Raw genomic sequence first — 27,020 nt, 5'->3', positions numbered from 1 at the left:
ATGCCTTTGAGTTTTGATAATTTATTGTTCTAAAGGAGGTTAAGATTTATTTCTAGAGATCGAAAAAACAATTAGTATTACAGAATTGGCATTCTGTTTTGACAGATATGGTATTTACGGAATTTTCATACTGTATTGTCAAAACTGTCTTGTAGCAGCAGGGAATTCAAGGTGTTTCCAGTGACTTTTAATGCTATGACCATGGACAAAACCTACAGCTGTGACCTATTTATACAGCCCTCAAGATGCACCAAAGCTTTATGAACATTGGAACAAGGGAATTGATGCAGACAAGGTGCCCAGGCAGGAGGCCTTCAGGAATAGGAAGCACTGGTAATTAGAAGTTCTGGGAAGCAGTGGTAGGCTGGCATTTTAACTTAGGGACTAAGCATTTTATGTTAGGTTTAGCTGTGGATTTAGTTGCAGCTAGAGATCTGTGAGGGGTTTAGATATACATTTTAAAAATGATGCTCTACGGCTCTAATGCTTAGTGCTCTTCAGGTGCCAATTTCCCCCTGAAATCTGCACAGAATTATTGTCTGTTGTCCACACTGAGAAGCATGGGGGACATATTTATTCTCTAAACAAGAACATGTGTGTGTCTCCTCTTCATTGAGTAATGTATCACATAAAACACCTCTCACTGAGCGGCAAACTAGCTTGTTTTGCATTGCAGATTTCTGAGATGATTCGGAAGGTATTGGAGTTAGTCATCAGTAGAAAAAGCACACATAAATGCTTTTAAAAGCTCGTAAGGCAAACATATAACGTTACTACCTTGAATTACAGCCAAGGCCAGCATGACTTCCTCTCGGAAACCCGTTTAGTATTGGACTTGAATGAATAGCAGAAAGAGCTGTGTCTTTGCGCTTACTGGAACCGACCTACCGCGCCACGGGAAGGGGCGCCAGGAGAGGGAGCGGGCGGGAGGCGCTGCGGGCTGGAACGGGGGCAGCGGCCGCCCCTCGCTCTCCATCGTCCCGGCCCTACCCCCGCCCCCGCTCCCCGCTGCCGACGCGCCTCGGGGCTGCCGCCTCCGCCTGTCCCGGGCGGCGGCGCGTCACCGCCACCCCACGGCGCAGCCCCCAGCGGCGGTGGGACCCCGCTCTGGCTCCCCGTGGGACTGGAGGTCGGGGGCTGGCGGCGGCGGGATGGCTGCCCGGAGGAAACGCGCTGTCCAACCCTCTCGTTTCTGTCTGGGCGGCAGCAGCCTCCCGGCGGCGCGCTCCCTGCGCTTCCTGCGCTCCCTGCGCTCCCGCGCTCCCTGCTCTCCCTGCTCTCCCTGCGCTCCTGCGCTCCCTGCGCTCCCTGCGCTCCCTGCGCTCCCGCGCTCCCTGCGCTCCCGCTCTCCCTGCGCTCCCTGCGCTCCTGCTCTCCCTGCGCTCCCTGCGCTCCTGCGCTCCCTGCGCTCCTGCTCTCCCTGCGCTCCCTGCGCTCCGCGCTCGCGGCCGGACGCCCCAGCCGGCTCCGCGAGGGGGCGCTGCGGCGGCGGCGGGCGCGGCCGCTCTGGGCGGGGCCGGGCGGGGCTCCCCGGGGCGGCGGCGCGGAGCGGAGCGGAGCGGGCGGCGCTGGGTGCGGACCCGGCGGCGCCCAGACAGCACCTACCTGTGGCATGGGAGAGGTGAGTGGGGCTTTTCCGCCGGCGGGTTTGCGGGGTCTTAGCCGGACTTCGGTCTAAGCTGCCTGGACTCTCCCTGGAGGATGGCTGGAGCACTTGAGTAAAAGTAGGTAGGGAATTCGGTTGAGTCTCTTGTCTTTGCTTTTCTTTTCCCATCCCCGCGGTATCGGAACGTTCTTTTTTTTCCTGTTTTTTTTTTTTTTTTCTTTCCTTATATTTATTTATGTATTTATTTCCCCGGCATTAGCATTTGGGCATTTGGGGAGCTGTTTTACCGACAAGTCTCAGGTTCTCCTCCAGCTTAAGTTCCCTCCTGTGCACCTACCAAGGAAAGAAAATTCGTCTCACATGAAGCTACATAAGAGGTCTCACTTGGTACCTCTGCGGTAGCAAGGAAATAATATTCTTCCTAATTTGCTGTGAGAGGTAGTTTGCTGCTCTGTAGGTGGAGCAGGATGAGCTCTAGATGGAGGATTTTCCTCTGTGTCATCGTGTCCCCTTGGTTGCTAAGCAGTGGTGACCACATCTGTGGAAAGATGGAAGAAGCACAGAGGAGAGAGCAACAGGAAAAGCCAGGAAGAACAGCAGAATCTCCTCTCGGGCAGTCTTATCTGCTGGGTATTCTTGTAAAGAATTGACACCAATGCATTAATCCTTCTTATGCACCTGTTACCTTATCTCTAAACTTCTGGCATTCCAGCTTAGAGTTCAGGTGCAGCAAAGTTATTTTGTTCAACCAAATTGGTTTGCTATGACTTTTATACAAAGAGAAGTCGTTTATAAAGTGTGCTTCCCATAAGTGGCACTGCTTCAGCTCCCCCCCCAAAAAAAAGTCTTGGTAGGAAAACAAATGACGGGAGCAATCCTTACACAAAAGTGTGTGGTGATTTATGAAAAGAAAGGTTTTAGTCACAAAAATAAATTTCAGTACCCATTTTACCCTCCTTTTGTAAAATCAGATTATGCTGTTTAACTTGAGGACTCCAGTGTAGCTAATGTCTTTGTTCACCAAAATATCTCATAGTTTCTGGAATATAATAAAAAGACTTCTAGTCTGAGTGGGATGCAAAGAGCAAAAATAAGTTGTAAAAGGTTAGATTTAATGTTATTTTTCCCAGTTAGACTTGTTGAGCTTGAGCAAATATGTGCGTATGAGTTATCAACAACAACAACAAAAACCAACCAAAACAAAAAAAACCAACAACTACTAAAAAAAAAAAAACCCAAACCAAAACAAAACCACCCACCAAATCCCCCCCAAATTAGTATTACTGTATGACACGTTTATGATTTGATGCATAGCACCACAGCACCGTTAAGGTGTGAATTTTCTTATGGAATGAAAGGCAGTTCTGACACTGCCCTTTTCACGTCAGTTGTGTGTGTCTAAACATTTTTCAGCTTTTAAGTGGACTGAAAATTTACTTTTATTAGAATCTAATCAGTTGCTGTGTTGCTGTCATTTTTTTGCCAAACACAGCTGTTATAGGTAAACAGGAGGAATCCATCCTGTATGCTGGCTCTTATCTCACTGTGAGAAACACAATGGCTTCTGGGCTGGTCCTGCTGGAAAAGGGTGTGTCGGGGTGGGAAGGCAGAGCTCTGTGCGTGTATCACACACAGAGATTCGGGATGGTCAGAGATGTGTTCAAGATGCTGCAAGATTTGCTGAGGGCCACGATGGCCATTAGCCAGTCCAAGGGCTTTGATGTCACCCACCACTTCACCCCCACTCCAGCCCTGCCATGTCTCTGTGTTAGGGATTCAAGAGGATAGCTTCATGTAGACTCTTGCAGTTTTTTTTCTTTCTAACATATATTTAAAAATACTGTGGTTTTTAACTGGTCTTCTAAAGGTGTATTTAGCTGAAGTTTATACAAGTGCAGATTTGATGAAAATACAAGTTTTGTGCAAATCTTAGAAATTGATAATTTTGTACTATTCCTAAGAGACACAAAAGCAAACATTGCCCTTTCCATATTTAAAAAATTATTCAGTGTTTGCAGATGAAATTCAACAGAGAGAAATGGAAGTGGGTAAAACAGGTTGTTGATTTTAAAATTGCACACATAAAAGAAATGCTAAGTGCAGATAAACAGTATAAGACATGAAAAATTTTGTGGGCTTTTAAACAGATTTTGTTAGCCTAAGGTTTTATTACGAACAGTACAATAGTGATGTTGACAGCTTTTGCCTTCAATATTTTATCATAAAACTTGTTTCTCTTATTCAAGGCAAGGATGAAGCTTTGAGGTAATGTTGAAAAACGCTTTTTCTTCATATAAGCAAATATAATTTATTGTTAATACCTACTTACTACTAATAAGTGGTGATAGCATGTAGAAGACATTCCATCTTATTCCAGTCCAAAGAAACATACTATACCTTGATCTAATTCTTCAAGAACATGCGTCCTCATTTAATTATTTTATAGGGACACAAAGTTGGATGCCTTCTGCAGCGTGTCCTTTGGGACTGCACAACCGCATATAATCCAGAACACATGGAGACAGAACTGGTATAATTTAATCTCCAAAAATGTTTTCTTTTCCTGTTGAAATAAATTGTAAATTCAGCCCAGGACAAGGATGTATTTATCAATAATAATCACAGATGTCATGCTCCTTAGAGAGGGTTGAGTCATCCTTAATGTTGAGTAATTGCACTCGTTGAAGCATTTGTGTTCAAAGCACACTGGTCTGAAGATTTTCCATTAATTGTCTTGTTCCTCCTGTAAAGGTTTCTGTCACTGTTAACTAGTTGATTTCTTGTCAGGAGACTAACTCTTTCTCAAATTTCTAAGTGCAGGTTGCATTTTGTGATGTAATAAGTTCAGCACAAATAGTTTTCTTAAAGTTGTGAAAGAAATCCATTCTAGAAGTTCAGTATCAAAGCAGAAGTATAAAAGAAAAATTAAATCATCTTGTATGCAGTTGTTGCATACTAGACAAAGCCCCCCTCCAACAGAAATTTCAATATATTTTCATGTGTGAGCAGGTAAGTTTAATACAGTTATTTCCATAGAAATTCTGTCATGTTTTCTGTCAGGATTGGGCTCTTTCTTTGAAAATCTCACCATGAAATTTTCTTGCTTGCAATTCAACAAGTTAAGTAAGGAAAAACAAAATGCTCCAGCAAGCCTCTTTTGTGCACTTTTATGACATATTTGTGACATATATTAAATGGGAGTCCCTTCTGTATCTATAGTTTTAATTGATTCTTGGGTTATTAGTGTGTTGATGAAACTACTGATGTATAGATCTAGGCTGGGGTTTTTTTTACCTTGAAACTGTATCTTTCTCAGATGATGCATTTGCAGAATCCTTATCCAGTGCTATCCTGTATGTTTGGACTTAAAATTCTTGTTTGAAGTTGCCATATCTTGGTGGGGCCTGAGTGGCCAAGAGACCTAAACTGTCTCTCTGTGCCCTTGCAGTGTTACCCAGTGCTGCAGAGGGTAGCACGTGTTCTCTAGCAGCTGTCCCGTGCATGCTGGGGTCCCTCGGGACTGGTGCTGTGTCCATGTACTTGCCAGCATATAGAGAGATTATGCCATTTATGCTGCACCCAAAGCAGGAGCTGGTAGGTCATCTCTAGTTTTTTTCTGTCCTGTGGGTGCTTCCAAAACCCCACCAAATTTTGGGACAAAACAGGCAACCCCTTTGTGTTTAACTCCCTGTTCGGCTTTGTGTCTGGACAACTATGAACACATTATCCTGCCATGCAAATGAGTAGGTAATCAGCGATGATATGCTACAGGGGAAAAATAACCAAATAGCAAGCACAATCTTGACACTCACTTTGATCTAATTTTAAAGTGCATGTAACTTTACAATGGTTTTATAGATACTGGTTTACCTTGCTACAGTATCATTGATAAGGGTTTTTTTGTGCCTTAATTGTAAAATATTAAATCCTGCTGTGTTCATTATTATGTCTCCAGGTTTCCTGAAAGTATGCTATATGTCTTAGAATATTTACAACATCCCTGGGAAGTATTTTGCCCAACTATTATTACTGTGTATAAAAAACTTATATACTAGGGGTTAGGCTGTTATAGATTGCATAAAGGTTGCATCTTTCCCTTCCTACTGCATTTGCTGTATTTCTTTTCTTTCCACAATTTCTTTAGTAATTCTTGACTGTATCACACCTCGCCTCTCTTAACATAGCTACTCTTTCCTTCTGATGTACCCCCACACGGCTGCCTCCACCCACTGCACTGATTTCCATCCCAGGTGAGACACAGTTCTGCTCTCGTGCTGCATGTGTAGAGGAAATGTTTGATATTTGATCAGACAGCAGCCAGGAAGGAGCTTTTTGTTTCTTGTACCCAAATAATTAATGTGAATATACTTCTTGGCCATCTGGCTTGCTCAGCTAGCATGCAAATTCTTTATAATAATGAGAAATGTGCCTTCTGAGCAGCTGGCCAGCCAGTGAGGAAATGTTTATTTTGAAGGTCTGCCACCTAGTAGGGACCCATGCTTCTTTGCCCTAAATCCCTCAGTGGCTTCTCTGGGACCTGCTGCCTGGGAGCTGCACATTTGCTCAGCATTGAGATTGTGGTTGTTCATCGGGGGTGTGTTTTTATGTGCTGGCTCAGCTTTTGTATCTCCACCCTGATTCTGTCTGGGAGCCCTTCTCTTACAGCAAGGTTTACATTCGAGAGAAAACCTCAAAATAAGTTAAATAAATTAAATTATTTGAAAATATGCAGTGCTTTCAGTGTTTTTAGGATGTATAGCCAGATCAATTGGTACAATAAGAGACAGAAGAAAGCATTTAGAACGATTTATCTACAATTTGCTTATAAAGGCTTTGCAGCATTCTGCAAAATGTAAAAAAAAACCCCAAACCTTCTGATTTGCTATAGGTTTTACTGGATTTATTCATCTGGTGCAAAGGGTGTTTTAAAGTTTTAAGGTTTTTTTCTACCTAGATAGTTGGTGGGGGAAAGCGAGGGTCATTATCCAAGCGGTTCTGGACAGAGTACTTGTAGTATTAGTTGTCTTTGATTACATACAGGCCAACCAAGGCAGGAGGAAGGAGAGAGAGGGGTCAAGAACCTGGCACAGTGAGGTGGTCCTTACTGAGGAAAATAATAAGTGAGGGCACTTATTGTCTATAGACAATGTGTCTATAGAAAGTGTCTATAGAAAGACCAGTGGGGACAAAGGAACTTCATATTTGGAATCACCTCATATTAAGGGTAACATGAAGGTGACTGCTTTCCATACCAATCCATCAAAATTGGAAAGATCTTTATTGAAATAGAGACCTCAGGTTCAGCAGTCAGAAGGATCTCATCCAGGAATCGAGCCCCTTACTGACTAGGATGTAGCAATTTTCATGGTGCAATTCTTTTTTCTTCTATCTCAATGAAAATACAGTTTCTTTTCTGTTACAGTACTTCTGCCTTTGGACTTGGACTCCAGCTTTTGTGTAGGACAGTGGTGGTGCTGAGTTGTATTGAACTTCTGTTGATCTCTCGGTCTGTCTTAGGGATATAAGAGAGCAGCTTGCTTGACCTCTCCCTGCAGGCAATCCCGTTAGGTACAATAGCCTTGATCAACACAGCCAGTATTTCTTCCCTAGCCTACACAAGAGATTTCCAGCCATTTCCATGACACAGCAGACTACTGTTCTATATTGTATACCCCTTTTATTAAGAAAAATATATTAATTAACTTATGTTTGGATTCAGATTGTATTTCTTGAAAGCTTATTTTTCTGTTTGCAGGTTAACTGATGTATTTTTAAGGAGTTACTACTTTTCCCTTGTTAAAAAGATTATACAGGTCTTTTTATGAATAGAGCTCTTGACTTACTCTCAAGTTATTCACTTTATTAACAATATGACCCTCAGTTTTGGTGGGAAAATGCACTTCAGAATTGGGGTGATGACTTGCATAACTTTTAAAGAATTTATTTGGAAGTAAAACTAGTGAGAATTGTTATGATCTTTTTTTTTTTTACAATCTTAAGGACTTAAATGTTATTATATGTCTTTCAGCTGATCAATTATCAGTTCTTTTTGTTAGAGAAAGACTGTCATAGACAAGAAGAGATTCAAGATGTTTTAGAGATATTTGATAATATTTTGTAGAAGTTTCTGTGGCCTAATAAGGATTATTTTTTAAATTAGATTAAATAAATTGAATGAAAGAAGAGTCCTTTGGTCTGGAGCACCTAATAGCCATGATCACCTATTTTGTCTTTCTTTCCTTCATTCTCCTTCCATCTGGTTGCTGGAGGCATATTTTATTTTTTTATCTTGCTATATCTTTATCCTTTCACTAAATTCAATCAGAGTTCTCTCCTTCTTTGTAGTGAAGATACTACTTCATGAATGATGAAAAAGAATAAAATTACAACTTTCAGAAAATAATAAATAAGGATGATCTTCAAGTTTTTCTGTTAAAAATCTCTTCTTGGTCAGTCAGATTGAGGACAATGTCCTCCCATCTTTGGATGAATGACAGTAGCGTAGTCCTTTGTAAGTAATTTAAGAGATGTAGATGTCTTTACCAGCAAATCAGCTGCTAGCCACAAAATCCTTTTTCATGGTTTTTGCATCATGGTGATATGTGCTTGCTGGTATCTTTTAGATGAGATGGGTATTTAATTGAAGAAGTGTCTAGTAACTGTTTTTCTAAAAGTGGTATTTTAGTGCCGTTTCTCTAGTTTCTTTTGCAGCGTGAATTTTCTGGCTCTTTTCTAAAAGCTGTAACATTATGTTTATAATGGGTATGTATTCACTTCTAGTTTTAGAAAGTACATGAATTTGCAGATAGTCATTTCTTTTTTTCTTAAACTCATAGAGCTGTGTTTTTGGCTAAGCTAAAAAGAACGATGTACACTTCTGGAGATCTAAGAGATGCAAAGATGTGAGGGGGAAAGAATGCAGGCACACACTAATAGGATATTCCCCTCTCCTGATGAATACTTGATTAAATTATTTATTCCTACTCTATGACTGGGAAGGAAGAAAGACAGAAGGTTTTGAAGCTGAATGTCATTCCGCAGTGCTGGCAAAGTACAGTGGCTCTGGTGGTCTGGACTGAAACAGCTGTTTTCTTTTTGCCTGAAATAGAAAATGGTAGTGTATTATGTAAAATAAAGAAAATTACTTTTTTTAAACCAACTGCTGAACTTTATATCCTGGTCTTTTAATGATAGTTTTCTGTGAATGCCTTGCAATTCTCTTTTATATTGCACAACCACAATATAATTATTCGCTGCTTTCTGCAGCAAGATAGCAGTTTGGGCAAAGACTCCTTTGTTCTAGGGAACTGTGCACTACTGCACATGTATTTAGAAAAGTTGTGTGCCTACAGCAAGGGACAAGATTAGAGTTAGCTTTGGTTGCATTTTATTGGTTTTTGGGGCAGGTGGGGGTGGGGAGGGAGGATTTTTTTACTCTGTGTCTTTAGCAGGGGGTGGTTCCGAGTGCAGGGGAGCCGGCTGGAGTCACGATACGAACACCGATACGATTTGAGCATCGTGCTCCCTTTCTTGTTTACTTACACTCACTTTTATCTACTTTACAAAGCTTCACGCCCTATTCCCACGGGACAGCCTCTAAGCAGCGGGGGAGCCGACCAGCGTGTAGCTTTTCCCAAGGCTGTTCAAGGCTGCCTGCAGCCAGGTGTCTTTCTGGCCTATCTGCAGCCTGAGGCCCCTTCAGGGGTGCTTCTGCAGCAGCCCTGGGGTGCCCAGACTGCCCAGACTGTCCTGGGGTATCACATGCCCCTGTTCCACGAGGAATCTGTCTACATGTGTCCCCTATATGCTCATAACTACTTTTAGTTACTCTTGCTGTAGCTATATTTTCAAACATCTGCCTGTAGTTTGCCTATACTCATCTGGTGCTTTGTTGTGCAAAGTAAATGATTATCAAGTGTCATTTCTGAAAGTATTCCTAATGGCTCTATATTTTATGATGAATGATCACTGGTAACTATCAGGCTGTCTTTGGATGTTTCCGGTGCTGATCTTGCGGTAGTAATAAAGAGGAACTCTTACCAAGTGCTTTCATGTGTGGGAGGTGGGTCCCTTAATGATCAAAAGGGTATTTAGCTGTCTGTACTGGAGACAGGGGCAGGCCTGTCATCAGGGGCATGCAGGGACATCTTTCACCCCATCAGGTTGCTTAAAGCCCAGTCCAGCCTGATGTGTTGAACCGCACCTAGGGTCCAGGTGGGCTGTGTTCAGAAGGGCTGTGAAATGCTGGGTTCAAGGCAGGTGGTTCCAAGCCAGCAGATGGTTCTGTGACTTCTGAATAAGTATTATTGGCAGACACATTTCTATGTAGTTTTTTCTCTTCCACCAAGTGGCACACCCTGATAAGGCAGTGGGAACTTAGCAGGTTTTTTTTATGTAGTCATTCTGCTGATAAAATGATTGCAAACATTTTGAATATTTCACAATTTACAAAAGCTAGATCAATAAAATTATCAACTTTGTTTCCTTATTCTTAATCATTGAATTTTTAAGCATGCTTGGGGAAAATATGGACATCTGGTATTTTAACCTGAGGTGAAAAAGGAATTTTTTTTCAATTCTTTATGTTGTCAATGACCAGAAGAGGGGATTGCACCAGAACATTGCATTTATCTTTGTCTAAAGATTATAATGAAAAAACTCATAGAAGTCTATTCTTTTCTTTCTGATCTTCAAGAATCTTTTATCATTAATTGCTGAACATTGCTTCTTGTTGTACAAGCAGTGACATCCTTTAAAATGGATTTTCAATCAGGTAAATTGGTTGTAGAATGTATTTCCCTGGCTAGGCTCTAGTACTATTAATGGTAATACTTCATTAATAATTGTCAATATTTCAGTATTTTTCAATAATCTGATGTGATATAGTGTTTTACTGCTGCCTCTTATTAATTTTTAAGCTGGCAATTGGTATCAGCCAGTGCAGTCTTGATTTTGAACTCTAAATTCAGTGGGTAAAACATGTTCAGTGGGAAAAAATCAATTATGAAATTAAACTAGTATTTCAGAATTGTCTTTCCTTTTTCATTCAGCAGGTTTTGTTTTCTTTTAGAGGATACTGCCATATCTATTTGTTCATAATTTCCTCTGCAGGTGCAAGGGTAGCAATAACTTGTGGGTTTTGTTTTATAATAGCTTAATCTAATCCAGTTCATTTTTCTTGTCTGTAATTTTTGTTTACACAGTCTAGAACAGGAGTAATTTTCAAAAGCAAGTAAATAAGGAAAGTAAATGAAAACATGAGATGTGTTTCCAGCTGTCCTTTAGTCTTCAGTGGTGAGGGTTTTGTATGAGAAAGTCTCCTGTTGTATTCTTGCCAACTGGATGTTGGCAAATTTGAATGCAGACCTGTCTCACAACATAAAGTCAAGAATAAAAATGAATAAAGGAGGACAAATACTTCAGAAAATGTAAAGACTTTTGAATTCAAGCCCCAGACAGAACTACTGCCAAATCTGCCTTGAAGTTCCTTTGTTCTGGCTTATGATCATATGAATGTCTGAAAATGACTGATAAAGACTAAGAGAATTACCACTGTTTATAGGAAAGACTCAGTGCTCATAAGAAAAAATTTCCTTTTAAAAATAACCATTCCCCTGAACAAAACTGAGCAAAACAGTGTAGTAAATGCAGGGCTTATTTGAATGTGAAAGAGGCCTGTGGTTATCAAACTAGTTTCATCTTGACACTTTCTAACACTTCAAATTCAAGTAAACTGTTTCCCAAGTTTCTTTCACAATCTCTTTTCTCTTTGTCTTTCACTTGTGATAGAAAGCAATTCTTTATTAAAATAGTTCTGATTGTTAGAACATGGAAAAAAACCAAAGGGAATGCTCTCTAGATCTTTACTTCAGCCACTGGCATAGTCATGGAATTAGTTTGGTTAACATTTGGCTTAAAAATGATGTGATGATGATGGGAGTGCCTGGTTTGTTTGGGGATCTTTTGTCATGAACTTGGCATGAGGAAAAGGCCATCAATGCTTCCCCTAATTCTGTTAGGTCCACTCTAAGTGCTGTGCTGTCTGTAATCTTAATTGTAATCTGCAAGTTCCTACATTGCTGTTAAGATGTATATATTTTGTGTATATATTTCCTGCTTCAGCTAGAGGAGTTTCTTTGAATCTCCAAAACATTTTGATTTGTCTATGCCTTCCTGGCACCTTTACTTGATGGGTATTCCTGTGGCTATTCCATAGCTATTGTATCAAAGAGAAGACACAATCTTAGTTTTCATATTTATAAAAAATAGTGGGTTTTTAAACTCACAGAAATGCACATGAATATAAGTGAATTTTTAATATTAATGTGCCATATAAATTGGATTGGTTAGAACAGAATATGCAGATGACAACTAACAAGACAAACTAGTAACATACTGTGGAACACAAGTCACAGGAGGTAAGGACCAAAGAAGACATATAGGAGAAACTTAATTCTTGTGACAAATCCTTGATGATGTACTTCCATCTAAAAGTTCTGTCCATGGGAATGAGGTATTTTGGAGTGACACTAATGCTGCTGTTTATTCTGCACCCAATCACAAACCACAGAGTGGGTCAGGTTGGAAGGAGCCACAGGGGGTCATCTGGTCCAACCTCCCTGCTCATGCAGGGTCATCCCAGAGCACAAGGCAATCCATACAACAAAAAGCTTTACTTTCTAAATAATTGAAACGGCACTAAAGCAAAAAACCAACCAACCAACCAAAAAATTAACAAATGCAGTTTGAAGTAACATCGTCGTGGCAAGTGTTCTAGCATATGCTCTTTCCTTCTCGTGCTGTCATGTTCACTGGGAAGCAGATAGTGAACTTTGTCAATGAGGCTGACAGCCTGAAAGTCTCTTGTACCAACACAGCATTGTGTTTCAGGCTGTTGAAATGAAAGGAATAATTAGTACTGAACTCTCATTTCAGTTTTACAGGCTTACTCTGCTTCTGTGGGTTTTTAAATGGATGTCATTAATAAACAATTTTTTTCTGATATATACAAAAATTCAGTAATGCACTGGAAGGAGCAAAATCCTTTTTGAACCTAACAGGTGAACCTATTCAAGAAGAACGTCCTGCCGTACATGCCTGTGTTGATGTATGCTGATGCCATTTTCCACTCTTGGTGTGTTTGCAGGAAGACCTAGAATGGATGTGGGAATTTTGCTCCCACATCGCTATAAACTGAGCCAGGTTTTACCAATCAGCCCAGCCTGTATCCATTTGCAGAACAGTAGCTGAGTCTTTCTAGGAAATTAGACCAGCACAGAAAGTAGACTCAGATTACAGTAATGAGGCCATTAAATGAGATATAGGGAGCCTGTCTGGGAAGAATGAGGAATGGAAAGAGGTCTGGCTGTACTTGCTTTATGTCTTTTACAATCTGCAGCCAGTTTTCACATTCTGTGTATTTACTTTGGTGGGAGAGTTGGTTTCTTCCTCCCCCTGCACCCCTGCCCTTCTTTTTTCCTGTGTTCTCTTATTTGCCAACAGGAAAAAAAGAATCTTTTCCAAAATTCGAGGGAGAAGACCTGACATAAGAGCTGTTTTCAGACTAAAAAGCTCATGACGAAACACTAACAAAGCACAATGGCTTTCTGAAGTCTTCCAAATTGTATGTCTGTTCAGTCATGCTCTCTGACCATTTTACAGAGGTCTTCACTTTCTTCGTGGAAAATCAAAGGGCAATTAAATTGCTAAGTTTTAAAATAGATGTTAGAAACATCTAATAAAATTCCATCATGTTTATTAGGTCATAATACCAATGTTATCCATAAGAGCAAATAAGCTTAAAGATTGCTTCAGAATTTTAGTGGTTTTCAGTCAATGAAAAAAATTATTTTCTATTATAGGCTGATATGTTCTTTTCTGCTATGCTCTAAATGATAATGTTTCGAGCTTTCTGGTAGATAGAAAACAGTGTAGATTTTAAAGATTCATGAACATTTTTTAGTGTTTCAAATCTAGTGAAACATAGGTTTGTGTTCTGTAGTATGTTACTAATTTGTATCTTGTTTATTCTTATTATTCAAGAGGACTTTTCTAATATAAAAAAATCTTCTGTTTTTTAAACTTTGATTTGGGGAAACTTAAAAAGCTCATTCAATTTAAGTTCCTAATTCACTTTTGTTGTTCAGGGGGGAAACTTTCAGCAGCATTTTTTTGGGAGCTGTACTGGTTTTGCATCATTTATCACTGTTGCTTTGCAGTGGTGAGTTGTGTTAGTGGTGGCCCAGTACTGAAGCAGAGCACAAAAAGGAGAATGAAATTTTGGTAACAGGCAAGCAATAACCTACAGCAATTATTCCAGAGCTCTACCTACAATAGAAGTCAGAAAGTTGGAGCCTGCAGCTGGTGCTGAAGGCTGATAGGCAGCTGGTGCTGAAGGCTGATAAAAGAAGCCTGGGCTTGCATGAGGAGCAGGTTGGAATGTGGTGGGTGGAGGATTAACTGAGGAACCTTGGAAGACCCTGGAGAGACCCAGTGCAGGAGTATGGGGTAGCAACCTCAAATACATCCCTTGAACATACTTGTACTTAGTGTAGATTATATAAAGATTACCTTAGCCTCCTTTTGAGCTGGATTTTGAACTATCTACCTTGAAAAGGTGCCTACCAAGCTATATTTTTCTCTGATGTCTGCAATCTTATTTTACATAAGTTATTATGAATTCAACACCAAAACTTTTATCATAACTTTGCTTTCTTTTTTCCTTCAGCTGCAGTTGATATAAACTATACCTGTCTACCTCAGACACGACGTACACATTCTTTGTGTGGAAAAACCAAACAGGATGTTTTCTTCTAACTTTCATGAAATTGGTTGTTAAGCAGAATAATACTGCATTAATGAAAGTTATTTCTGTAAACACGGTTTTGGTACAGTCATTGAGATCTCAATACATTAACTTTAATCTGATAGAGGTAAGGCATTCAAGATAATTTTAGTTTTAAATCAATTTTACAGTGAAATTATCAGAATGATAACAAAATGGAACCATTTCAGAGTCTAGTCTAAAAAATTTATCACAAGAGGTTCACCTGCATAAGTTTGAATAAATCACTTAGAGGTGGTATCATGTACAAACTTTGAGTGATTTCCTTGGAGCATTCTGATAAATGTGGCTCGATAGATGACACTTGTAAGAGCCGAACTAATGAAAAATCCCATGTAGGTGGATGTGTGTGGTTCCTTTGCTGTACACAATGTTTACGTACTTTGTAATATAATTGCGTTTAATTTATTTAGTACTGTATCAATAATTCATTAATACAAACTTATGAGGTCTGAGCAAATTGTGCAGCAGTTCTGATTTGCTGCTGAGGCAGTCTCTCTGGGGAGTAAATGAACTTTCAGGGGATATATCTTAATGGTTCAGCGATGGAGTTCCTGGGAAAATTCTAGCACCTAGCTATAAAAAAATGACAGAAGCTCTCCATTTCTTTCCCTGTTCCCAGAACTACAGTTTTGGGAATCTGCCTGTTACATCCTAAGGAGTTCAAATAGCTAAGACAAGTTTAAGTGGTGTATTCTGTTTTGTGACTAACAATTATTGGGCAATAAGAATTCTGTGTGGAGAAAATAAACTTATCCTTTGTGATGGTTGCCCTTCCTTCATCCTCTCTTTCAGCTAATGCATGCAAGGAAAATAAACACTGCACAAGTACCACTATTATTTGAAAATATATGTAGAGAGTATGGTTTCATAGCTTAATCTCTAAGCAGCTGCAGTATGTTGTTATGTAGTGTCCATTGAGATATTTCTTTTTTCTGTTTATCTTTTAAGCATCAAAACAAGGAGTTAGATACACTCTCGTTTCAATCCGCAGATAGAAGTAATATTTAAAAGTTTTGATGGTTGCCTTTGCTATGAGTTTATACAGCAAAAGTATCCAAACTTATAAAGATGAAGGTCATAATGTAATTAACTTGATATTATCATTTTTGGCATCATAAAAAAAGTGGTTTGGAGCAAAGGTCACCAAGCACGTATTATCAGGGCTTTGTGATGGAAACTATGTAGTCTTATTTTGCCATAAATTTGTTAAATGACACATAAATAACAGCAGAAAATTGAAGAAGAAATCTGGAGAAATGAGGAGAAACCTTGCAAGACTGAACACCAGGATTTACAAAAACAAATCTGTCCTACAATGTAACATAAACACAAAAAATGTAAAAATAAGCTTCAGTGATTAGTATCATTTATGTGACTCACAGAAAAGATTCACTGAATTCATGTCACCAGATGAAAAGTCTGAGAGAAGAATTTTTACTGTAAATACATGAAAGTAAGAGGCACTGATTGGCTATTGAAGTGAATAACAGCCTTAGTGTAGGAGCAAATCTGATACAAACTTGTCTTTAGATTTTAAGAGGAGTTAACAGGTTGAGGAAACTTTAAATTAGGCTTGTTATGCAGAGAGTTGGCTACATGACTGATTTGGATCTAACCAGTTGCAGGGTCTTGATGTTTTGAGCAATTTTTCTCTGGTCTGGAAAAATGTCCAAGTAGTCATGTGAATAACAGAAATATCATACTTGCTAGAATAAAAATATGTGTATATCACATTTCTGGCAATGTATCATGTTTTTCACAGTTCTTCCATGCCTTGCCAGTAGTAAAAAACCTCTTACAGTTTTTTACTTGCTATGTCTTGGCTCTGTTCCAAGTTGGCTGCTTGATACATGGGGATTGGATTGCTTGTTTGTGAGGACTGAATTTCCTAGATCTGCACCCGATGAGTGCATTTTCTGACATAAAGGAAAGGCAAACTGATCTGCCTCTGAGCAGTTGTCGATTCTAAAAATAGGCTTATATTAAAGAAATTTTTTTTAAGATCAGCTGTAGCATCCTCCAGTTTTTAAACATTTTTCACTCCTGCAATATGAATATTTTTTATATCTTCTGTGTGTTACTGTAAATTCATAAATTGAAATCAGAGGCTATTGAATTAAAAGACCTAGTTTAGAACACCTTCAGAATTGATACAGGTCATGTAAGGCAAGTTTCACATAAGGAGTAGAATCCCTTAAACTGAACAGAAATTCATTCTGTCTTCCATAAACATTTATTTTGGTTTTTAAAATTATTTTCATGAACAAGCTATACAGAATGAAATTACTTACAGGCAAAATAATGACATGGTAAAATATTTTCTTTAAAAATGAGCTGTCCCACTTAGTGCTGTTGCATTGGCACAATCTTTTGTTGAGAAGTATCAGGGGTGAAATGTAGCATAGGTCTAATCTATTCAGTCTCAGAGCAATAAATAATTCAGAAACCTTTTAGTTCTTATTGATGTTTAGGAGCAGATGCTTTCTAGTTTAAACCATTGTCCTAAGAATTTTCTGGATTTGTATTATAGCGTCCTGCTTGTTTTGCAAACAATCACAGCATTGTGATATTGAGGGAGCAGTAATAAACCCAGCTTATTTTCTGCAGAAACTGAAGCCTGCATCACTGCATAATGACAATATAGCAGTTAATAGTTTGTCTTAATTTATATAGTAGAATTCAATATCCTTGGAAAAAAAATCGTATTCTTTTATATACAAAAATGCACAAAAAAGAGCATAGCAAAGAAAATATCTGTAAATTTGCTTATGACTCATCAGATTTGATCACTTGCCTAAATGAAATTCACTGAACATCTTTACCTGTCATGATAGTAGCTTCCTATTTTTAATGAAGTTTCATACATGTGAAACTAGTTGTTTTTTGAGACTTAGTAATTTCATTAGTATGGCTTTTTTAGTACACAAAGCTTTATTCAAGTTACTCAAATAACACTATGAAATGTACCATAGCACAGAGAACACTGGGAATAATACTGTAGAAATTCATCATTATGTTGTAGAATATATAGTAGGAAGAGCAGATATGTTATTTCTACCTCTGAAAAATGTTAAGATAAAAATACTGTGTTTGGGAAACACGTCTCGTCGGTACTGAGGGTTTGTTGCTGACTGGTTTGGGTCTGAGCTTGACCATTATTTTTGCAAATATTAAAATAAATATAAAAACAAATACATATATATATATATATGGAAACAATAAAAACCTACATATTCATGCTTTTCTTTATAGCCTGGTTGACTCAAGCTTAAAACCTCAAGCTTAATATAAATGACCCTGATGCTCTTCTTTGTACACATATTAAAAATATTTTCTAAAAGATCATTTAAAAATTATTCTTGCTCACTCAACCATACTCTGTAAGAATATATTTATGTTAACATTAATATCAGGTTGTTAACTGGCTCGTTCCTGCCCCAGGAGTTTCTTCCTAGTGCCGTGCTACTGCAGAGTCTGTGGTATGTAGTAGTTTTCTGTAATCTTTCATTTGTAATTTGAATTTTCTGTCCCGCTTGGTGGACAGAGTCTCTATTCAGGCTTACATGCACAACATAGCCATGAAAGACTAGAAGCCTATTTCTTAACAGTAAGCTGAGAAAATGGGGATTTATGTATTGGGTTTTGTTTTTTACTGATGGTGGATTTTTTAATGTTGGGCTTTCAGAAGGACCTTTGTGAGATTTTTTGGGGGGAAGGGTAACAGTTTCTTCAGGATTCGTGTCATATGTTTTCTGGTTTGATTGCTACTACCTCTTAGTTTGTAATACAAATACCATCAAAATTGCAGGAAAGAGACACATTTAAGTCATTAAACCAATCCATCCTGCTTTATCTTTTTTTTTGTTCAGTTTCCTTCTTGGGTAAACTGATTTGCATGAGATAACGGTATAAACAGCACCACTTTCTTCCATAGTGTTACAACATTTATATATTTGCAGTACTTTAAAAAAGTCATGACAAGGAAACAGTCACTGAACTGTAACTCGAGAAGTGTTTAATAGGTGTGGGTTTTTTTCCAAGCATGGGCAGTGATTAAGCTGCTAGCATAAAACATTCACAGAAGAGATTTGTCGTGTATTGGAAAATGATTTTTTTCTGTTTTGTGTTAACATTGAGAATTGTGCTGCAGTCATTGGCTGTGGTGTCTCTAGAGAGAAATGCTGGAGTTCATCTCAGCCCTAAGGGTACCACTTAAGCCTTGCTGAATGAACCAGCGGAATATGAACATGCAAGCGGAAAGATTGGTTTTCATTCTGATAACAACTGCAATAACTCAGAAAAACTGCCATAAGGCCGTAGTGGCATTTGGTAAAATAAACAGTCATGAACTTCTAGTTTTACGCATTTTAGACCTCTAAAGAGTAAATTTAGCCTAAATGCATAGACAGACATAACAGTTAGTGACATTTTCAAGTACATGTTTGATAACAAGTAGTTTCTGTGGGCATTGTATTCGTCACCTTCCAAGTCTATATGCCTAACGTTGACTAGAAAACTGTTTTTAAAGTTTTGTAGAGTCTTTATCCAAGTAATGAGAACATACTCTAAAAGACTAACTGAATGTTATGGTATATATTTGCATTCTCCTTGAGTATGTCCCTTTTCTCTGTTTGTTTTTGTTTCGTTTTGTTTGGTTTTGGTTGGTTGGTTTTTGTTTTTACATGCTTGTTGATAATCATTGAAGCACAAAGTTGCCTATGTATTTCTTAGACTGCCAAGTGTGCTCCTACTTGTTCATAGGTGTGGTGGACTGGTCAGTGGTGTGTAGTGGTGCTGAAAATCTTATCTTTTATTTAGCCTGTAAAGAGCAACATTACTGTGACAGGGCAGCACCGTGTGTAAAGCTCCTGTTTGATTTGGTTATAAGATAGAAGTTGGTCTAATAGCTGTAGATCTTACTTCTTGTCTCTTCAGACTCTAAAAGATTTTGTGCAACCATCTAGCCATTTTAGATAATAACTGAGTGTGTGTAGACTACTTACAGTGGCATTCACTGTTGTTTGCATCATTCATGAAGTACAAATTTTATTACAAGTGCTGTCCTCAGAATCTGTTACAATACATGTACTACTGGTAATATACTATATAGGAATGACTTTTTTTGAGGAAAACCTACTATTTAAGTTAATACTGCTACCACCTTCGTGTAGGAAAAAGGCCCTACTAGTAAGAACGCCCCTTGACTTAAAAAATAATATGTATAGACTTGGCTGCTTGCACTAAGGAAATTCTTGTGAATTTCAGCTTACAAATAAAGAAGCAGATAATACCTCACCCTCCATTTTATAAAAAAAACCAAACCCAAAGTTGTAAGCTAAATAAATGACCTGAAGGTACCAAGTAATACTTGTGTTACTTTAGTTCTTAGGTAAAAATTAAGCTTATGGAAAGAGATCCTGGTGTTCTTCCTTGGAAGACAGATCTCTCTCCCTTTTTGCTGGTGAAGGTTTCTTGGGTATTTAGAGCCACTGGTGTCATTCACCTTCTGAAGGAAAAGTACCTTTTGAGACACAGCTGGTTCTCAGTCCGACTGGGCAGATCTTCAGGTTCGCTGGTGCTAAGGATTTGAGAAGGATTTGACCCAAAAGGCTAAACAATCAAATCTTGCATTTGAAAACGGTGAATTGCTTTAAGATGGATCAGATGAGATTATGCATTTTTAAATAAATAAGGAAAGACTTGGCATTCTCAGGCTTTCTTTTCCAGAGGAAAAACTTGTCTGTGTTTTTGTAAAGTGCTTAGCAGCTGACATGAAAAATGTGGTATTTGCCAAAGATTTGGAACCTATTGTGGCTCAGCTGAAAAAGCAGGGATTTGAAGTCTGTCCATAACCTCAACTGACAAATTTTAAGGAAGAGATGGCTTGCATGATGGGTTGCGTATCCATGGCAATCTAGTTTCTGCTGTAAAATTTTTTAAAATAGAAAATATCCTCAACTAACATGAAGTTGACCTAAAAGTTGACATGGAAGAGGCAGACATCTGGGATTCACTGTGTCATGGGTTATTTGAATTTGGAGCTCTTACACTTCATGAAAAAGTCTGCCATCAGTATTTTTCCTTCTCAGTGCATCCTCACCACACACACTGGGGTCAGGAGAACTGGCTCACTCTGTGCCTTTTGTGGTGGCAGGAGCCTATAACGTTTGCCATCATCTAAATCTGCCTTAAGTTTTTTCCTCTTGACAGTGAGGCCTGTGGTCACTCTGAGCAGTGGCCATGGTGTTTCAGGGCTGGTGGACTGCCAGACAGGCTGCGTGCAGAGAGCCCAGGGCTGCCCTCTGCACAGCTCAGGAAGGATGGCAATGCCTCAGAGAAAACACATTCAGAAAAGAACAAAACGCCACAGGTCAGTGTGAGGAAAGAAGTGTGAGTAACAGCTCTGACTCCAAGGTCAGGGGAACAGGAGTGGGAGGAGGGCTGCAGGTGCTGGAGCAGAAAATCCCTGGAAGCCTGTGGGACGGGCCATATTGAAGCAGGTATTTCCCCGCAGTCCGTAGAGGACAGTACCAGAGTAGATACCCAACCTGCAGCCTCTGGGGAACTCCGTACTGGAGAAAGTGAGTATTTCTAGAGGGAGAGGCACGTGCAGAGCCCACATTGGAGCAACCTTATCCTGAAGCTTTACAGCCTGTGTGAGGGACACATGCTGGATCAAGGGAAAAACAGGAGGATGGAGTGGCAAAGAAGAACTGCAATGGTCTGACGCCAGCCCCCATTCCTGCCCTTCCCCATGCTTCTTGGGGAGGGAGGAGGTGTAGAAGTTGAAAGTAAAACAGTAAAGTTGAGCTTGTAAACAAGAGGCAAAGGGAAAATTCTTTTAGGATTTTTATTTTTTACCATCCAATTCTGTTTTAATTGGCAATAATTTTTTTTTTCCCCAAGTGAGTGTGTTTTGCCCATGACAGTAATTTGTAAATGATCTGCTTGTCTTTATTTTAATACCTGGGCTTTTTCACTTCATTCTCCCCTATGCAGTTCCTTTTTTGGAGCGTGAGTGGGAGAGCAGCCAGGCAAGGTCAACTCACCACAACGTGTTGACAAAGGCTACAACGCTTAATGACTGTCAGCAAGTGGGACTGGATTCCATCTCGCGTCTGTTCAAAAAATTGGTTTTTTCTGAAGATACTGCACCCTTAGGTGTTAACTATACACTCACTGTAGAAAATATAATCTAGAAAGAAATGATCAATTAGTGATTGTTGTAATTTAATGAATTTATTATTTTTAAGTATTTTGAAAATATCCTTGGTTTCCAGGAGAATACTGTACTTTTGAGTAGGCTGTGCTTTTTATATAAATCTAAAACTCTTAATTCATCATAACTTCCTTAATTATGGAGATTGTGCCATCAAAGTTACAATTAAAAACCAGGTAGATACCAATCAGAAAGCCTAAAAGGGGAAGACTAAACTTCAGGCTGGTTGCTTTCTGCCTGTGAATATGGCTTTAAATATAGAAGGTGTTTGTGTAGTACCTAATAGTATAATATAAACATTAGTTTAGCAATCATAGTATAAGCCACCAGATGGAGTAATGTTGCCATCAGAAATTGAGAGGAATAAAAATAGCATGTTTTTTTTCTACTTTTGTCATATAAATGCAAGGTTTTTTAAGGTACTGTGCCAAAAATGCATAGATCAGTATGTTAGAGGTTGTAACCATTGACTGCACTACTTAGCTGTGCTAACACATTTTTTCATGACAAGGTAACTTAATGTTAGGCTAGGGAAAGTGAGAATGTTTTTCTTTTTTTTGTTGTGAGGTATTGACCTGAGCTAACAAACTGTAGGAAAATTTGATCTGTTTTTTTCTTTCATTATTTTTTTCTTTACATCTTAACTTCTATCTCTTTGCCATGTTGTCACCAGTTGCTAATTTTCTATTAAATATCTGACCGTTAATTGAAATACTTCTTGCCACAGGGCTTTATAAAGAGAAAAGAGGCAGATGCTGACTACGCCAAAAGGTTTTATTTGGGGATTTTGTTGGTGGTGTGATTTTCTGTTTCTTCTTCTTTTTCCTCCATGTCTTCCTAGGATCTTGCACAAGAGCCAAAAAGCATTTAAAATTTGCAGAATGAAAAGATGGCGCAGGCAATGCTGTTACCACCAGGACCTGACAGCTTCTTCTATTTCACCAAAGAATCTCTTGCAGCTATTGAAAAACGTATTGCTGATGAAAAATTTCACTGTGATCAAGATGAGCCTACAGATGATGCTGGTCATGAACAAAATCACACAAAGCCAAATAATGACTTAGAGGCAGGAAAGACACTGCCATTTATTTATGGTGATATTCCTCCAGGAATGGTGTCTGAACCCCTGGAGGACCTGGACCCATATTACATGAATAAAAAAGTAAGTATTTTGTATTAAGAGTGTAATTAGAACACTCCTGTTGAACTATAAAGTGATAAATGGTCTGCTGGGGAGTTGATCAGAAGTGCTGGTTGAAATTATTATGCAGTAGGTGCTATTATGTTAATTATTTTAATTGCACTAAAAAGACAACGGTAACTCTTGCTTAAGTTTCTTTTTTTTTTTTTAAAGGGCACTTTTCTTTTAATGTCTAATGCTATGGTATTTTAGTTAATGGATTTTGTATTAAATGTTCTGTAATCTCTTCAGATCTGATTGAATGCTGAAGCATTTGAAAACTTCCCGTCTGTGTGGCTACTCTCTGGGCTTTTTTAAAAAAACTTAATACCTGAGATCTAGTTCATTACAGAAGTCTTTAGACAAAGTGCTCATACAGTCATATGACAGAAAAAACACTGTCAAACATTCCCTAAAATACTGTAGAAATACTTGTTTTACAAAATAATAATAAAAAAAAGTATAAAGGCTAAACCAATCTACTTCATGTTTCAATATTGGGTCTATGTTATAGGCCCAATATAGACCTAAAGACAAAATCTAAATTGGTATATATTGGTTCAGTTTCTTTTATAGATATAATGATAAAAAAAGAAGAAAAGAGCAAGATGTTTACTTCGGCAAGTACAGATGAAGAAAAAATATTGTTATGTAGGCATGTGAAGTGGAATGATGTCAAGAAAGAAAACAAAACTGGGTTTACATTGAAAAGGCAGTACAAAATAAGCAGCAAGTGGTTATTTTATTGTGTAATCAATAAAATGCTTGTTAAAATAAAAGCAAGGAATGGGTTCTCAAAATTAAGTACTGGATAATCAACAAAATAGTATCTTGCAAATTAGAATTTAACCAAAGAGCTGTATTATCTCTGTAATAAGCAACATAATTAAAGCAGTGTTTTTTCTGATATAGAATGTTGAAGACTAATAATCAGATGTAGATTTTTTAGTTATTTTTGTTTTTATTCTCTTGACTTCACAAACACTATTGACAAATGACCTATTTCTTTTATAGTAAAATGCCATTGGAAAACAGAAGTATTTAGTGTTATAACCTGCTTATTTACGGATATTAGACTTTGGGAGAATAATCATTAAATGTAGATTGAATTAAGATTTCATTAGATGGTATTTTCATGGTGTCTCTTATTTAAAATAAAAAATGGTTACATTGATGGTACTAGTGACAGCTGCACAGGCAATAAAGGCAGTAAAGCCAAGGATTTAAAAAGCCAAGGACGTCTCAACCCCGGAGTTTTAGCATACTGAAATGGTTAAATAATTCCTTGTGAATGCCCAAAAATGGTTAGTTAGGTGCTTTGTTTTGCATTGCCTACTTCGCTCTTAAATGAAAGAGCTGCATTAAATTTAAATGTAAAAAGTCACATTTTAAATTAAATTTTTAATGTAATTACTTAATACTAGAAAATGAAATCTGAAATGCAGATTTTATTTAAGAGCACAGAGACAAAGAATGCATGGTGTAGCATTTTCATTGCTCATGTGAAAATTTAGAATCTGATGTTTCCTTGTACAATTCTACTGAAAATAAATTTGGCTATTTAGATGTGTGTAAGCAGCCTCTATTATGGCAAGGTTGCTAACATATATCCTTAATTTCCTATTTCCTAACCCCACTACCCCCGTGCCCTTTCTGTCTATTTTTTTAAAGACATTTATAGTACTGGATAAAGGGAAGACAATCCACAGGTTCAGTGCCACACCTGCCTTGTACCTTTTATCTCCTTTCAATATTACTAGAAGACTAGCTATTAAGATTTTGGTTCATTCATATCCTTTTCAAGTGGTCTGTTAAAACTTGTTACTGATTAATATTACTAAGGTTAACACTGGGAGTTTTGGTTTAGTGTTTAAACATGTTCCTGTGTTTAATTCTTTCCTCTCAAAATCAATCTGAGCTAAGATTAGTCAACCTGCTGATTAAATTCAGGAGAAGTCAAGTCATTAGTGGAGTTCCCTAAGGTGCAGTATTGAGTCCAGCCCTGTTTAAAATCTTTATGGGTGATCTGGATGAAGGGAGTGAGTGTACCCTTGGTAAGTTTGCAGATAATGCCAAGATGGGTGGAACTGTTGATCTGTTGGGGGGTAGGAAGGCTCTAGAGAGGGACCTGGACAGGCTGGATTGCTGGGCCAGACCAATGACATGAGGTTCAACATGACCAAGTTCTGGGTCCTACACATTGGCCACAACAGCCCCATGCAGTGCTACAGGCTGGGTGCAGAGTGGCTGGAAAGTAGCCCAGTGGGAAAGGACATGGGAGGTTTTGATTGACAGCAGCTGAACACGAGCCAGCGTGTGGCCAGAAAGGGCAAGGCATCCTCGCCTGTATCAGGAATAGTGTGGCCAACATGACCAGGGCAGTGATCATCTACCTGTACTCGGCAATGATGAGGTCATGCCTCAAGTGCTGTGTCCAGTTCTGGGCTGCTCAGTAGAAGGCATTGAGGTGCTGGAGTGTGTCCAGAGAGGGGCAGCAAAGTTGGTGAAGGGTCTACAGAGTAAGTCCTGTGAGGAGCAGCTGAGGGAGCTGGGGGTGTTTAGCCTGGAGAAGAGGAGGCTCGGGGGGACCTTATTGCTCTCTACAACTCCCTGAAAGGAGCGTGTAGCCAGGTGGGAGGCAGGCTCTTCTCCCAGGTAACCAGCGACAGGACAAGAGGAAATGGGCTCAAGCTGCACCAGGGAAAGTTCAAGTTGGACATCAGGAGGAATTTCTTCACAGAAAATGTTGTCAAGCATTGGAATGGACTGCCCAGGGAAGTGATGGAGTCAACATCTCTGGAGGTGTTCAAGAAATGACTGGATGTGGCACTTAGTGCCATGGTCTAGTTGACAAGTGAAGAGTCAAAGGTTGGACTTGGTGAACTCAGCAGTCTTTCCAACCTAAGTGGTTCTGTGATAGGTGTATAACCATCATTCTTGTGTATAACCATACCTGCATTATTTATGACATTGCTAGTGATAGTAAATTGATTTGTATCATATATGTTGTCAATATTCTATGTCCTGGCCTATTTTGTGTTATACAAATTCGGCTTTAAAAGGAGTGTGTTCCTTAACTACGGTCAACATTGTTCAACAAGGTCATTATGCTCACTATTTTGGCAAACTGTGTATTTATGACATGGAGGAATCTTCCAGAATGGGCAAAGGATGTAGAGTAAGTATATTTTAATTGGCTTATAATTTTTAAAGTTGTTCAAAAATGAAAAGTAAATTAAGAGCTAGACCATGCAGTTTTACTTACTTGTGTAATACCAGTGTTCTCCTTTTTTCTGCTTGGAGTTTGGTCCTAGCTGCAACCCAAAGCAGCAGTCTCCTGCAAGCTCTGGGAAGGAAAGAAGCTGTGACATTGTTAACATTTTTCTCTGAACAAAATGCTGAGAAATACTTTTCCTCAGAATGTTCATACAAGCAATGTTTTCATGCATTCTCCCTCTTGAGCTGTTCTTTGTCATTAAAAAAAGAAAAAGGTAATTCAATCCAAAACTATTGCTTTTCAGTATGGAAGATGCTTTCAGTAGCCCCTCTGAATCACCTTCATTTTGTGCAGCAAAATCTAATTATGGGGCACACGCACTCTAAAGAAAATACCTCTGTTGAGGATTATTGTTTGACATTCTCAAGTCTACCTGGTCAGCCATCAAGTACCTTCAGTAAATACTAGGTTTCACTTACCCATGGACTTTATTTCTGACGTGGCAACCATGCTGAAATGTTATTTGAACAAAAATTTTTTTTTCATGTTATTCATTATTATTACTATTAGTGCTGAAATTAAAAAAGCTTACATGCTAGAAACTGCAAAAATATTTTTCAGACAAAATAAAAAGGTATAATTCTATTATTTTACAAAAGAATGATGGGAAAACAGTCATAGCTTATGTGAGTTTATAACTGCTGTTCAGTTCATGTACTAATCACTGGGTATGAGTTATTTTCTTGTATGCTCATGATGTATCACTGAACAACACAATGATCTTTAACTTTTGTTTGAATGTTTTCTCATAGGTACACTTTCACTGGGATTTACACTTTTGAATTTCTAGTTAAAGTCCTTGCAAGAGGCTTCTGTATAAATGATTTTACTTGCCTTCGTGACCCCTGGAACTGGCTTGATTTTATTGTCATTTCCTTTGCGTAAGTATAT

General features: G+C 38.6%; 1 protein-coding gene and 1 long non-coding RNA gene across 10 annotated transcripts in view; one reads left to right on the top strand and one right to left on the bottom strand.

Moving 5' to 3' along the window:
• The window catches only part of LOC121670482, a 110,118-nt gene that overhangs the window by 11,364 nt on the left and 71,734 nt on the right, over positions 1–27,020 (bottom strand). For 4 of the 6 annotated variants that reach the window (XR_006018149.1, XR_006018147.1, XR_006018150.1 and 1 more), the window contains exons 3-4: positions 26,118–26,214; positions 1,606–8,705 (exon numbers count right to left, since the gene is read on the bottom strand). This is a non-coding gene — a long non-coding RNA (uncharacterized LOC121670482). The remainder of the gene's footprint in view (positions 1–1,605; positions 8,706–26,117; positions 26,215–27,020) is intronic. The other 2 variants (XR_006018151.1, XR_006018148.1) reach the window with 2 other exon arrangements.
• The window catches only part of LOC121670480 (sodium channel protein type 2 subunit alpha-like), a 69,672-nt gene continuing 44,190 nt past the window's right edge, over positions 1,539–27,020 (top strand). For 3 of the 4 annotated variants that reach the window (XM_042040760.1, XM_042040761.1, XM_042040759.1), the window contains exons 1-5: positions 1,539–1,621; positions 22,514–22,834; positions 24,524–24,642; positions 25,941–26,030; positions 26,882–27,010. In XM_042040760.1, the coding sequence (XP_041896694.1) occupies positions 22,562–22,834; positions 24,524–24,642; positions 25,941–26,030; positions 26,882–27,010 (611 nt within the window). In that variant the 5' untranslated portion in view covers positions 1,539–1,621; positions 22,514–22,561. Of the gene's footprint in view, positions 1,622–22,513; positions 22,835–24,523; positions 24,643–25,940; positions 26,031–26,881; positions 27,011–27,020 lie in introns of those variants that run through there. The other variant, XM_042040762.1, reaches the window with a different exon arrangement.

Source organism: Corvus kubaryi, unplaced genomic scaffold, assembly GCF_017639235.1.
Source record: "Corvus kubaryi isolate FWS band 111438036 unplaced genomic scaffold, C.kubaryi_AGA036_p1.0 37396, whole genome shotgun sequence".
In the NCBI taxonomy this organism is placed as follows: Eukaryota; Metazoa; Chordata; class Aves; order Passeriformes; family Corvidae; genus Corvus; species Corvus kubaryi.
Note: the sequence above shows the minus strand (reverse complement) of the source record. Positions and strands in the feature narration are given on the sequence as shown.